General features: G+C 49.1%; 1 protein-coding gene across 7 annotated transcripts in view; it reads left to right on the forward strand.

Annotated features, from left to right (window-relative positions):
* LHPP (phospholysine phosphohistidine inorganic pyrophosphate phosphatase) overlaps positions 1–14,841 on the forward strand; it is a 71,611-nt gene that overhangs the window by 21,280 nt on the left and 35,490 nt on the right. For 2 of the 7 annotated variants that reach the window (XM_040071475.2, XM_040071474.2), the window contains exon 6: positions 233–324. The exons of 1 other annotated variant lie outside the window; for it this stretch is intronic. In XM_040071475.2, coding sequence (XP_039927409.1) covers positions 233–324 — 92 coding nt within the window. 4 more of the 7 variants (XM_040071476.2, XM_040071478.2, XM_040071479.2 and 1 more) reach the window with 4 other exon arrangements.

Raw genomic sequence — 14,841 nt, forward strand, 5'->3', positions numbered from 1 at the left:
TTTCTGTGATTGATTACAGATTGTAGAGGTGTGTGCTGTGCCAGTGCATTGCTGGAGTGCATGGCATGAATTACCCTCGAGGTAGGATGACTTTTAATCAATACGACGACAATATTATCTTGTTTAATTTGTCCGATGGCGGCACTAGACCTCAAATCAAGCTGTTTGTTATGTCAGGGGAGGCTGACAAATGGCAGAAATGAACTTTTCCTGTATTTCACTGCCCTGACAGGCCATCATGATCGGGGATGACATCGTGAATGATGTCGGGGGAGCCCAGCAGTGCGGGATGAGAGCGCTGCAGGTGCGGACGGGCAAGTACAGGTCAGTGCACACCCTGCACACCCACATCCGAGCCAGGGCTTCTTTCCATGCCTTTTTCACCTCCTTTCCCCTTGGTGTCAATGCAGGCTTGCATTTGTTGTCTGCCCCAGCACCTCCCAGTGCAGACTTGGGTGGATGGTGGTATTTTCTTTTAGGAAAACGCTGTGTGAAAGTAGCAGGAAGGGGAGGACAGAGTGTCTTTGATCTTTTGAAGAAATACTTCCTGCTAAATGCCTGCTGTATTTTTTTTTTTCATCTCAGCACGTAGAACTGATGTATTTCCTGGGGTTTGCTTATTTTTTTTTCCTACTGCTGCATGAAAATGTTGTACACTTGATGTAAGACGTGTCTGAAACCCCTGGCAGGGTTAGGATTATAAAATTAGACTGTTGACTCAGCCATCCCTGTGGGTCATCTCTCACAGCTTTAGGAAGGGCTCCATATGTCTGCCCTTCCCTCCAGACACACATTCAGCACCGAGGTGTCTGAAACAGGGGAGCTGCTCCTCCAGCTCTCACCTTCCCTGAGTTCAGGACCGTGCAGGGTCACTCATGGCTCCAAGTGGCCCTGCACAAACCCCTCCTTTTGCAGGTGTCCCTGTGACCCTGTGCTCTCACTGAGCTGTCACAAATCCAGCTGCTGAGGGGGGCCCTGAGTGCACCTCTGAACAGGACATGACCCGGTGCTGAGCAGGTGCCTGGGCCAGGTTGGGTTTGAGGTCAGCCCAAGGTGACTCCAAATGCAGTGCAGAGATCTGTCCCTGCATTTGGCATTCTCATCCCAACGCTCCAAATCTTGTTTTAACCATCTCCTCCTACCCAGAACCATTCCTCCTTGTGGTGTGGTTCAGTCACATCCCTTGTCATCTGATGTCATTTGTATTTTCACAGTTTTCTCTTCGCTTTCAAATATTGAGGCTGCAAAAGAGGGATGCTCCTTTGGAGAGGGATACAGCACATGAAAATCATGCTTGCCATAAGCTGTCTGAAAAGTTATTTTGTCCATTTTCAAGACAATCTGTTCCTCAGTTTTCATTTTTATTTTGTGTAAGGTGAAAAAATAATACCCTCTGCCTTAATTCTAATGGATCAATAAGTGATGGTTTCTGAGGAAAAAAAGTCAGGTACAAGTGTATTGTATCTTCTATAATTCTAAGATAGTACTTCTGAAAATCAGATATGTATCTGAATAAAGCTTGGGAAATCCCAGAGATTAAAAAAGTAAGTATACTGTTTATGCTTTGGGATTATTTGTCTGTAATCTTTGTAGTCCCAGGAACTGGAATTGCTGATCCATGTAGGTCCCTCCCAACTCAGGACTTTCTATGATTCTAATCCCATTAGGTTCCTAACGGAGAAAATAAGGATTCAGTGGTTGATTTTATTCTGATATTAATGGGATCACTTTGCAAATCCACGTTTTGTTGCCACACAGATACAGGTGCCAGTGAAAAAGGTATGTTTGCATGCAGAGGTGAATTAGGTCTTTGCTACTGACCAGATCTCTCCTGTTTGAGAGATCAAACTTTGCCTGTCACAAGACATGCCCCAGGTGATGTTGCATCCCCACTGTTCAGACAGCTGACATGAACTCTGTGTGCACAAACACACATAAATATGTATAATCACATGCTGGAAAAGCATTTTCTTGTATCAGGTTTGAGTGATGATTTCACAGCTGAAAGGGAGTCTCCAGTTGTTCTAGCTGGGGAACAAAGGTCGTGTTTCCTGTTGCAGTGCGTGGTTGGTGTTTTCTCAGCTCAGGCACTATTGCAGGGCAGTGAAATACAGATGAGTGCCTCTCTCAGTTCCCCAGGTCATGCCAGGCCTGCTGTCAGCAACTGGGAGTAAATTGAAATAACTCCAGTTTGCCAGGAGAGGTCAGAGGTGTATCCATATTTTTAAGAACGACTTATTTAGTATACTTACAAAATCAAGGCGCACAGTGAGGAGAGGCAGAAAATAAACAAGCGATGGGCAGGATAAATTACAAATAAATAAAATGTAATCATCTGGTGGTGGGGTTAGTTTAAAATCTGATCTGTGAGATACACAAAGGCCCTGTCTTTCCCTTCAGCCTTTGATGACACAGAGTTCTGTGCTGCACCCGAGTACCTCTGGATGGCATCGTTGGCTCGTGCACATCCGTCAGCCACAGCCTGGGCCTTCCCCACCATCCAGGGCTGTTTGTCCAAAAGTCTTTCGAAGCACAAAGGTGCCAGGGTTTTGCTGCAGGTGTGGGTGGAGTGCTGGTGTGGTGGGACTGCCTCAGGTTTCAGTGACAGAACACTGAATGCTTTGGGCTGGAAGTGTTGTCTCTACTCCTTCCTCCCCAGCTGGCATTGTCACCTGCAGTGCACAAGGGGCAGCTCTGCTGCTTTCAGGGCTCAGTGCAGTTTACATGAACATTCTAGGGAAAGGTTCTTCCCCCAGAGGGTGCTGGCACTGCCGAGGCTCCCCAGGGAATGGGCCCGGCCCCGAGGCTGCCAGAGCTCCAGGAGGGTTTGGACAAAGCTCCCAGGGATGCCCAGGGTGGGATTGTTGGGGTCTGTGCAGGGCCAGGGGCTGGGCTGATGATCCCTGTGAGTCACTTCCAGCTCAGGATACTCTGTGATTCCACAGTTCTGTGGTTTTTCAGGTCTGCTGCCCTTGCAGTGCCCACCCAGGTTATGCAGGGATGTGCCCTGGGGTTGCCTCCTCCCCGAGCTCTCACCCTCCTGACCTCTGCAAAGTCTTCTCCACTGCTGGCTGCTCCCAGCATGAGATTCAAAATGTGGATTAAGCTGCTGCAAAAACATTCAGTTTTGCACCACCTTGCCTGGAGTCCTGCAAGTTGGCTCCTTTCTCTCGGATCTTTAATGTTAATTAAAATCTCTGCAGCTTATTTCCTTTAATATGACAGACTTTGCCCGTTCTTCCTCGATCTCAAGTGTTGAGCTCTTTCTCAGTAGCCAAAGGAGGCATGGCACAGATTAGTCCAAGAAACGCTATAAATCCTATCTGCAACATGGAATAAAACTGCTGGCACAAGTCAGGGCAAAAGTGGGAAGGTAAGGGGATAAGATTGGTGTGTTGGGGTGAGCTGACACAGGGTGAAGAGTTGTTGGCCAAGTCTGGCCTTTCCTTGGTGTAAATTCCAGATGCAAAGGGTCAGTCTGAGCTGCAGGTTTCTCCTGTCTCAGTTTGTCCTGTGTCCAGGACAGATCAGGCCATTGCTGCAGGCTCCTGAGGTCTGTGGGATTTGTCAGCGTTGGGAAATGTGATGCCAGTTCCAGAGTTTCTGTGCACACCTGGCCAACATCTTTCCCATCTAGGGAAGAACACGTTCTTGTCTTCCCACTCGGGGTATGTGCTAATTCCACTTGCAGCTAATTGGCCTTGACATCAAACCAATGATTCCCACTAGAACTATTGATTCTGCAATGCTCTGTAATATCCTCGTTCCTCCTTGCAGCCTGCAAGTTAGAGCAGAGAGAAGAATGACTTTGAGGCTTTTCCAAGTGTCTCCCTGTACCTCTGGAGACAGTTCCAGGTGTGTCAGATTGCAGTTGGATCTTGGCAGGGGGTAGGAATTGCTTCTCCCCTTCTCCTCGTTGTTATTTACAGGCCTTGGTTTGTAAGTAATGAATTTTCCATTGCTGGTGTGCGGCAGTAGCCAGGAATGTTGGTGGCAGTGGTGCCCCTGCTCACCTGTGAGCTCTGGGCTGGCTTTGGGATGTGGCAGTGGGGATTCATCCCCTCTCAGGTTTCCTGGGGTTTCCTTCCTTTGATTAGGGATTTATCTCTTGGCCATGGCTGATGCTGACATCAGAGTCAACATCCCTGAGCTGCCTCATTACTGACATCAGGGATTCTCCAGGGATGGGGGATAAAAGGATGGAGGCTCGTGGGAGCTGCCATCTCCTGCCAGCTCTGCCACTGTTCTCCAGGAGAACTGGGTCAAGTTACTTCATGTATCCCTGCTTTTTAATTATCCTCTGAGGATAATTACCCTGACTTCCTTAATAAAGTGGCTTGTGATCTGTTCCTCTTGCCTGATTAAAGAAAACACACAGAATTTGTAGTTCATTGACTTGCCAGGGGAGAAATCAAGAGGTGACCAAGACAAAACTTGGGACAGAGAAGTCTTTTAGGCTGCTTTTAGGACTGGGAAAAACAGGTTCACTGCTGTCACTGTGTAATTCAGTGAAAACTCATGACAACTTCTGTGAAGAAGCAGTCACCTCTTGCTGCTCTGCAGAGAAGGAGCATCCCTCCACCCTCCCTTTCTTGCTGCCTGTGTTACCAACCCAGCCAAGATGAAGAATTTTATGAGTTCTTTCCCATCTCCTGGGTACTGGCAGTGTGCAATGAGAATGAGCAGGGAGAGGCATTCTTTGTGCAAACACAACCAGAGGCATTCTTAGGGCCTCACAGCCTGATAATTTAGCCTGTTTCTAGTATTAAATGGAAAGAGTTCCAACCCATCTTTGCACTGTGAAAAGTTGAATTATAATTCGTGTTGGTTAATGTCTTTAACAATGTTTATTAGAGCTAGTGTCAGCGAGTTGCCTGTGATAGCTGATTGCAGGCAGTCCCAAATCCCTGTCACCCTTTACTGTATATTCAAATTATGATTTGCTCTGTCTGTGAGAGGATCTTCACATGTTTCTATCAATTTCTTGACCACAAATTGGTTACCATAATATTTGAATCAGCTTTGTAGAGGAAGCTCAGAGTAAATCCTGCAGTGCCTTAGCGTGCACATCTGACCACAGCCTTCCATCTTCCCAGTATATTCCAGTGTCCAGTCACACAAATTAGTAACTCATGTATAAATTTAATTATCTTCATCTAAAAAGAGAAGTGTGAGTTTGAGGGGGGTTTATTAGCAGGTAATTTATTTATTGGTAGCATAAGAAACCTCGAGGGAGCAGTGTGTGCTCAGGACACAGCCGTGCTGTTCTAAAATAAAAATTAGTCTGAGTATCAGAAAAGAGACCAATCTGCAGTGAGAGTAGGATAAATGAAGGAGGAATGGATCAGGTGAGTGAGGAAAGCAGTATTACTCAGGAGTCTGTCAGTTCTGCTCCCTGCCTGTCCAGGGACTGACTTTTCCCACTGCAATCGCTGCTCTCACCTGCAGCACTTGGGCAGGGAGGCAGCGTGCTCTTTGCAAAGCAGGGTGGCAGTGACCACATCGGCTGCAGTTCTGCTTCCCCTCTTGCCTCACATCCAGCCAGCTCATGCAGCAGCAGAGACAGCTCAGGTTTCCATTTCTCCTCTTCTGAAGCTGATAAAGGGCTGGAAGAGGAGGAGCTGGTGCCAGTGTCCGCTACCCAAAGCCAGGGGCAGCAGGACCCTGGGGGGACACGTGCCTCAGCTGCTCTTGATGCATGGAGCTACACCACTTCCAGGCCCTCTCTGACAGCATCCAAAGCTAATGGCCTTTCTTCTTTCATTCCCTTTTGCTCTGGTGCCTGGATGTCTTGGCAGGACGTGCTCTCCCAGCCTGGGCTGGCAGCCACCCTCCCTCCACGGCCACGTGCGCTCCTGCCCTGCCTGAGCAGCAGCAGAGCCCTTGGCAGCTGCTTGTCCAAAGGTTTGCTTTTCCCTGCTCCCTGCAGATACACAGTTCCTTGGTGGTGGCAGCTCAGGGTTTTCCACAGGGCGTGTTCATCTGCACAGCACCCAGGAGCAGCCCAGCCCAGGAGATGATCCTCGCATGTTGTTTATCCCTGATGGACTTTTCTCAGCTCCTGCACGAGGCTGCAGTGAGCATTCCCCAGGGAAGCAGCCTTTCTCAACGCTTGTCCTTTGCAGAACACCGAGCTGTGTCGGCTGGTCTGGCCTTTGGATGAATTCCCTACCGATGGAAAACCGCTTTATTTCCGTGAAAATGCAGATGAGAGTGCTGAAATGTTCTGTAGAAAGGGCACAGCTGGGACAGCTGCACAATTTGGGTTTCACTGGAGATTTTCTTTTTTTTAGAAAAAGCACAGGTTTCTCTTCTCTTTCTCCTGTAGCTGAATATCCTCCAGGCCCTTAGGTGCTTGGGGTCCTCTCAGAGAGACTGTTCTGACTGATAAAACCAAGGCATTGTTGTTGTCAAAGGCAGAGAGAAGCAAACAAGAGACAGGCCAGGTCAGCTGCTGATGTAACTCCCATGAAACAAATGCTTCAATATCTGAAATTCAATCTGGCTTGGGCCCTTGCTTGTGCTGTAAACATGCTCGGGAGCAGCAGTGCCAGAACAGTGCCTTGTGCTGGCACCCTGCAAGCACAGAACACCTGAGCATTCCTGTTTGCATGCTGTTCTGTGTGCCCAGGGATGCTGGAGGATCCCTGCAGGCTTAGCCAGTGACGTTTTGTTGTTGTTGGTTCAACCAACAAACCCAGAGTGGCTGCCTTCCATCCCTGGAATTGTCCAGGGTCAGGTGGGACAGGGCTTGGAGCAAGCTGGGACAGTGGAAGGTGGAACTGGATGGGCTTTAAGGTCCTTTCCAACCCAAACCATTCTGTGGTTCCAGCAGCTGCAGAGGTTGTGCAGAGAGGTTTTGTTGGGGCACAAGGGCTGCCAGCCTGCTCAGGACAAGGGAACAGCCCCAAGACACAGGAACTGCTGCTGGCTGGGTTCCATCCCCTTTGGGAGGCGTGATGAGACTCACCCAGAGTTAAAAATAAAGCACCCAGCAGTGCCAGCTTTGGGGCTGCTGCAGGCTGGGCGAGCGTGAGTGCCGCAGCAGGAGCATGGGCACAGGGTGACAGGAGGGCTTTGGGTGCAGGGCAGCTCCCCAGCACTGCCCCTGCTCCTGGCTGGGTGCAGACAGCCTGCAGCTGGCCTGGGATGTGACTCACGTTCACACTTTGCCCCAAAAGCTTCACAATTCTCACTTGTCTGTGGTTTCCAGTCGCTGTCAGCAGCGGGTATGGTTACACCTCAGCCCTGCTGGGATGAGCTCATTCAGCGTGCAGGGTTGGTGCTGCTGTGTGGGGTCTGCATCCCACAGAGCCTTTGAACTCCCTAAAAAGCAGGGATGTGTGTCTCTGAGGAGCAGAGGGAGAGCCTGGCTGCTCTCTGTGTGGATCTGCAGCTCATCTCAAAAGCTTTTCCTTCCTTACCTGCTCCATGGGCGCAGGGACGCGTCACTGGCTGACGTGGCCAAAGCACAACACAGGCAATGGCTGAGCAGGTATTGCAATTAGGGAAATTAGCACAAGAAGTCTGATGAGGAGCAGCTTGGGGGGCTCAGCTCAGGGGGATCTTCTTACTCTAAAACTGCTTGAAAGGAGGGTGCAGCTAGGTGTGTGTCAGTCCCTTCTCCCAGGTAGGAACAGGGCAAGAGGAAACGGCCTCCAGCTGTGCCAGGGCAGGCTTAGTTTGGATATTAGGGAAAATTTCTGCATAAAAAGGTTTGTCCAGCCCTGGCACAGCTGCCCAGGGCAGTCATGGTGGAGTGCCCATCCCTGGAGGGATTTAAGAGCCGTGTGGATGTGGCACCTGAGGACGTGGGGCAGTGGCACTAACAAGAATTTGGGCAGGCAGGGTGGGGTGATGGAGCTGTCAGAGCCAGGGGGGTGGGTGGGAGCTCACAGGCTGCAGCCTTCTCCATCCCCATTCCCAGTGCAGACCGGAGGGGACACATTTCTCTTTCTGTGTGAATTTCCAGAGGGCTCTGTGGGGCAGGACACGGCCAGCAGACTCCTGGAATAACAAGAACTGTCCAGCTCAGCTGCTGGCTGCACAACACTGAGTTCAGGCCTAAAAATAGGAGGATGTCTGACCCTGAAGTGAAGGATTTTCACTTGAAACCCAGCCTGGCACCCACCCAAGGTGACATCATCCAGAGGGGAAGTTGGAAAAGCTTCCAAACTGGTTTCTTTCCATGGAGAAGTGCTAAATGCGTGTGTCAGCAGATAATCAAGCAGCACGTTGGCTGTGGCCATGAATCAGGGCAGAGAGGGAATGGGGAAGGAAGGACCTGAAGGGGGAGGAACAGGATTGGAGCTGCACGTTGGACAGGAGTTTTGGGAGTGTTGTCTGTGCACAACTCGAGGATGGATGGTAAGGTCCCATTCAGGCTGAGTCTGTCCTGTAAAGATGACATTTTCCTTTCCTTTGAAGTGTGCTAAAAGTTACTGTGCTGTCTGTGAACCCACCCAGTGGTATCTGGTGATGTTGCCCAGAGCTGTGGTTTGAGTCTGCATGACTTGAACTTGCAAGGGCCTGGATACTGCTCGAGGTGGAAGCATCTGAGATGGCCAGGGACTGAGTGACTCCCCTGGTTTCGGCTCTCTGATACTGAAGCAGCTTTTCCTAGGCTAACCCTCAGGGATTTGATCCAAAATCTGTGTTCATGTGGCATGGGTGACCTTGCTGTTGTAGTTCCGTGCTTGAGCACAGTTCCTCATGCTTCTGTGCTGAGCTGCTTTTTCTTCTCTAAAAGTGACAGCGTGTATAAAATGTGGTGGCAGCTTTCCTCTGAAACTTGACATCTTTTCCCCCTGGATGCTGCCAGGCAGCTCCTGTGCTCATCCTCTAACGAGGACACCTTTCCCTCAGTGCTGATGAGCACGTGCTGAAATCTGTAGCTCTTTTCAGATCATGAAAGATGAGTGTCACATGAGGAGTCTCCTTTATCTGTTTTCCTTCTGCCTTTTAAATCTTCATTATGTATTTATAATGCTGTTACAGCGAGGATGCCTGGGGCACAACCGTGGGCACTGTTTGGTCTCTGGGTCCCCAGTGCAGCCGAAGAAGCTGCTGCTGCTGTGTAAACACTGTGTCAAGAGCTGATTCCACCTGTGCTGCTGGGCATTTTCACCCAGCTCTGATAATGCAGAGAGGGAAAGAGTTTCACCATGTCAACGTAGACATCTGATAGGAAACCAATTTATTGGTGAGAGACTGAGAACAGGCTTCAGGCGTGCCAGCCCTTCCTTCTTGGGGTTTTAGTACCTTTAGCTGATCACAGCAGTGAAACTTCTCCTGCAGGCAAGCTGCTTTGTAGACAGCAACAGGCACAGATGAGCTGCTTCTCACTTTGTCAGCCTTTGGGTAGGATTTGTCTGAGTAAGCACGGGGATATTTCTGGTTGTGTGCTGCGAAATGACGTGGCTGCAGTTGCAAAGGTGCTGCCTTGGCTTTGGCTGAGCCTGTGGCAGGCAGATGATAGCCCAGGCAGGGTCAGGAATTCACTTCCCATGCCAGCATCACGTACATGGCCCAGGCAGGAGCTTGAACACTTTGTCCATGATTTACCCTTTCTCTGCATGAAAGCCAGAAGCCTCCCTGACCCAGGGACAAATCTCTCCTTGCAGCCAGGCTGTGAAACCTCTTAGCTTTTGATCCCTGGCACTCCTCATGAGGTACAGCCTGACTGGAGCAGCTGGGTGAGTGGCAGGGGCCTGAACCAGAGCAGCTGGGACCAATCTGGTACTGCAGGAGTGAATGCCAGTCCTGCTGCAGCCCCAGCACAGACCCTTCGTTTCACAGGGCGTTAGTGGAGCTGACAGTGAGCACACACTGCAGGAGCCTGCTCTCATTCTTGCAGATGGAGCACTTTTATTTTTCCTTGCTGGTTGAGATGTTCTAGCAAACACTGGACTTCCTGGTCATCCTTAAACTATGTGGAGAAGGTGGAGAGTTGCCTTTTACCCAAGCAAACGGACTTCTGCTTTGAAAAGTCCCTTCCTGCAGTTTTTGGCATGACTGATCACTCCGTGCTCAACAGCCCCTGAGCTTCATGACACAGTAGTTTTGTACAAAGCTGTATTTTCATGTGCATAAGCTTTTAGAGCTCTTTGAAAACACATCCCTAGATGTCTGTCCCGTGGTTTTAAGGGCGATGGGGGTCGTTAGGAGGGAGTGGGATCTGGGATTGTGAGACAATGGCCAGAGGCGCTGGCAGACACACGGCGCTGGCCAGTGCTGCTGCACGTAGCACAAGCTGTCAAATAACATTCAGATAAAAATACTGCATATTAAAATACCATTACAGCATGAATGGAGCCATATTGTGCATTCACTCTGAGGAGCAGTGCTTGATGGAACACTTGCATCCCCTTCCCTACGCTGAATCCTCATCTCCCTATCGCACACTCCAGCAACATTTTCCCCTCTCCAGCCGTCTGTATTTTTCTGCCATGTCTTTTTGGTCGTTAAACACAAACATTAGTGCATTTATTTCTGGGGAAGAGCTTTGAAATCCTTCCCTGTGCACACAGGGCCAAGAGGCACAGCCTAAAGCTGGCACTGGCCACGGGGCTGGGTGCTCACGTGCTCAGTTTGAGAGGACTCAAGCATTTTGTGCAAACATATGTTGGAAATGCCACTCGTGAGCGCCTCAGGGGCATGGTGTGGGCTCAGCCCTGCTGCAGATGGACTCCCAGCTGGCCCTGGGCAGGCACTCAGAAAATCCCAGTGCCCTGAGGAAAGCCTGGGAATCGCAGAGGAGCAGCGTGGCAGGGCTGAGGGACGATCCGCTCCTCTGCGGGGCAGCACTGACCTTTCTCATCACAAAAGCATCTCTGTCTCCATCAGTGCCTCACTCAGAGCTGCTGATCTCCTCTGGGGGCTCACAGAGCCTCTGCTGAGGTGGCTCTTCCCCGTGTTCTGGCTCCTGGGAGAGGAGTGAGAGGTTTTGGCTGAGGATGTGGAGGCCGGCTCCTGTTCATACAAAGTGGGTACAAAGACCTCAATGGAAAGGGAAAATTAAAAAAAAAAACCAAAACCTGTCTGCATTTCAATCAGCCTAATTAAATAGGCTTTTTGCAGGGGCTGGCAGGCCCAAAGTGATTTGTGTAATTAAAGCCTTTTGTGTTTGTCTGGTGGGGTTTTTTCTTACCTCACTCATTTATGGGGCTGTCACCTATGTGCAATCTGTGGTTTTAAGGTTAGAAATAAGGAGCTGGATCCTCAGCTGCTCTAAGGAGTGGAGTAAAAGGGAAGAGCTCTGCTGATTTACACCTGTGGTGCTCTGGATGCCTGGAAATAGCTTAGCAAGTGTAAAAGGGGAAAAAAAAAAAAAGGTTTCTCCATCCATCTGGAACACATTGCATCCATCAGGGGAAGGAGAGGCATTTGTGAGAGTGAACGCTTCATTTGTCAGTGTATGAGCTCTTGAAAAGCCTGGATGTAGCTGGGATAATTATAACCAAGATTAGTCTTCTTGGAATGGAAAAGTAACGGCAAGCCTAATTTTACCAAATCCTCTGCAATTTATTGTCTCTTTGTTTAACACCCTGGACCCTTTCCTAGGGCAGGGATCCCACAGATTTATGGAGGTGCAGTCTGGGGATCTGAACGCTCGGGAGTTCATCTGCCTGGCCCGTGGGCTGCTCTGGTGATTTTCACTGTGTGGGAACTGGGGGTGCAGATGGGAGCACAGGGGAGGCACAGGCCAAACGTCAGCTGGGGTCACTCAAAACATTCTCCTTCCACTGGGCTCTGCCTCCAGGTGAGGAGGACCTGGCCAGCTTCACCTGTGGGTGGGGAGGGAAAGTTCCCTGTTGGGAAGGGAGCAAAGCTCCTTCCTTCCCCTTTTCAGGACCTGCCCATTTTCTGATTTTTCTTTCCTGATTTTTTTTTTATTTCTGCATGTTTTTTCTTTCCTGAATATTTGGGGGTTTTTTTGTTTGTTTTTTTTTTTTGTTGTTGTTTTGTTTTGTTTTGTTTTGTTTTTCTGCATGTTTCCCCCATCCCTGGAAGTATCCAAGACCAGGCTGAATAGGGTTTGGAGCAACCTGGACTCGTGGAAGGTGTCCCTGCTGGTGTCTGGGATTGGAACTGGTTTTTAAAGTCCTTTCCAACCCAAACTGTTCCATGGTTCTCTGTAAGGAAAAGCAAGATGTATTCAGAAATTCCCCATGCAGGGAAGGTCAGGTTATCAAATATTTGGAGAGCAGTTACCCTGTGCCAAGCCATGGGTATCACCGGTCCCTCTCTGAGTCTTAGCAAAACTGAAAACCTCTAGATGCAGGAGTAGCAGCACAAGAGGGAAAGAAAATCCCTTTGGGACAAAGCAGGCTTTGTTAAAGAACAGAGGTTGTCCAGAATCTGTGAAGGGGCAGGTAAAGGAGCAGAGCTCTGGACTGGAAGTGTCATTTCTGCCATCATTTAATAGTAGAGGAAAATGCCTGGGCTGGGTTTTAATAATTGTTTCTGGTATTTTTTGTAATACGTTCATAACCTTTAGGCCTGTCTGTATTTGTGGCTTTGGGAGCTGTGCTGCCTTTTGGCTGAATATTTACTCTTTTCTTACCACAGAAGTCAGTGTCTTTCCAGTGCAGCAGGAGCTGAAACACAGAGTCTTGATTTCCTGTTCAGCTCTCAAGCAGTTTGGGAATTTAGAGTTTTTGCAAGCACTCACAAAACCCCAAAAAACAAACCCTGAGAAATAAAAGTCATTGTCCAAAGAAGACAGAAGGAAAATTTCCTTTGCCTCCCTCGGAGTCAGGGGTTTAGTCCAAGGTAGCACTTTAGGTCTTCGTGCTTCAAGACAAATTCTCCCTAATAAAATACAAAAGGCATTTTTCCTTCGGGGCACGAATTGTAATGTAAAATCTCTCACATTTTCCTAAACCACTGTCAGAAACTGGCCAGTGTTGAAAGTGGAATGCACAGTTAGCTCAGGCTGGAGGCTTCTTCCTGCTGCACCTTCCATGGGAGCACACAGAGGGGGCTTTGTCACCAGTATTGTCACCAGTATTGCTGTGTTGTCACTGGGAAGGCACCAGCTCAGATGGGACAGGCAATCAGGGAGGCAGGAAGGGTTGGGGGTGTATCAGGAGGCTTCAGTGTCCTTGTTGTCAAAGCAGCACAGAAGAGTCAGTACCAATTTCACATCGTGGCTGTTACTGGTTGTAAGATGTTTCAGTGGTTTTTTGTGTTTTATATCAAGGTCATGAGTGCATAATAGTTTAGAAAGGTGTTATCTCAAATTTCTTAGGTGATTAGTGCTGATATATTGATTACATGATGTGAATTTGTTGATTTCTATATTCACAGCCGCTTTTTATGTACTTTGACGTCTCTTTTGTAATTACCCAAAAGATAGGTGTCATTTCTCAATTGGACAATTTATCCTTAAAAAGCCTGGTAAAGAGATAAAGAGAGAGCCATTTTTACTTTGTTAGCTAGGAGTGCTGCAGAACTCACTGTTTGTGAGACTGTAACATAGGTAAGAATGAATAAACATCTGAGTCTGAACACAAACTGCACCTCTCAAGCATTTAATCCTGACTCTGGCAGAAAAGAAGGTAAAAAGCAACACAGCATCTTCACAGTCCCATGCTCCCAGCTCCTGTGCTGCCATCCCTTGGTGCCTGGCTCACATTTCTGCAGGCATCCGAGTCCTGCAAAGTTTGGGTGAGCTGTTGGATGCTGTGGGACTGCTGGTTTATGAGGGAACATCAGTGCTTCATCACCTGGGAGTTACAAAACAGTTAGCTTGAGCGTGACAAAGCAAGGAATCCTTGCATCCTTGGGAAAATGGTAGGGCAGCAGCAAAAAGTGAACCTCCCTTTGTACAGGGCAGAGCAAATCCCTCAGTGTTCCACATTTAACCCTCCTGTGGGCAGATTGCTGATCCTGGGAGCCAACAGCAGCTCCAAGGGTTAGGAAACCAAAGCGACTTCCTGAGGTCTTTTTATCTCGCAGGTTTCCTGCTGCAGCCTTGGCAGAAATGGTGCCAGTGAGGGACGTGGCAGTGGCTGTGGCTCGTGCTGCCAGCTGTGCAGCAGCTGGGGCCCAGGGGGTGATGCCATCTGTACGTGGCAGCCAGGCTGGAGAGAGGAGCAGGTCTGGTCCCTCCCTGTCTGAAGGCAGTGGGAGCCTTTCCATCACTCCTGACGAGCTGGAAGATATCTTGCACCTCCCAAATGTTCTTCCTGGCTTCTTTTTTACTTTTAAAGCATCACACCCCACAGTCACAAGAGGCAAGGGCGCTCTTGAAATCCTGACCTGGGATTGTTTTCAGCTGCAAAATGCTGTGGCAATATTCGTGCTGTGTCTTGGGAGAGGATTTTCATGTAAACATGGTGTGTCTTAGAAGTTGCTCTTGGCAGGTTTTGGGAAGTGCATTATAGGAGATATTACACAGGATGGTTGAGGAAGGTGTGATGGAGTAACTTTCTTACCTTCCACCAGTGCTTGGGACCCTCAGTTCCAGCTGCAGTGAGCATCATTTAGCTCCAAAGTGCTGCTTTTGGCAGCCTCCTCCCACACCCTTGTGTGGCCATTCCCCGGAGCTTTGTCCCTGCCAAAGCACAGCCTGTCACCAGGAGGAAAGGACGATTGAAAGGAAGCAGTGGAGTTTGCCATGTGAACATTTAAACCTTACCCAGGTTGAATAATAATAATAGTAATAATGCAGAGTGTTGTTCCATTCAGCCAGATGCTTCCTGGATTGCAGGGAGCCACTGGAGCTGATGGGAATGGATAAACAGGTTTGCAGCTCCCAGTTTCTGCAGCCCAGGTCCCTGATGTTGTCCCAGTGACTGTCCCTGCCTGGCTGCAGCTGACTCAAGGTGGGGATTT

Source organism: Hirundo rustica, chromosome 8 (genome assembly GCF_015227805.2).
Source record: "Hirundo rustica isolate bHirRus1 chromosome 8, bHirRus1.pri.v3, whole genome shotgun sequence".
Lineage (NCBI taxonomy): Eukaryota > Metazoa > Chordata > Aves > Passeriformes > Hirundinidae > Hirundo > Hirundo rustica.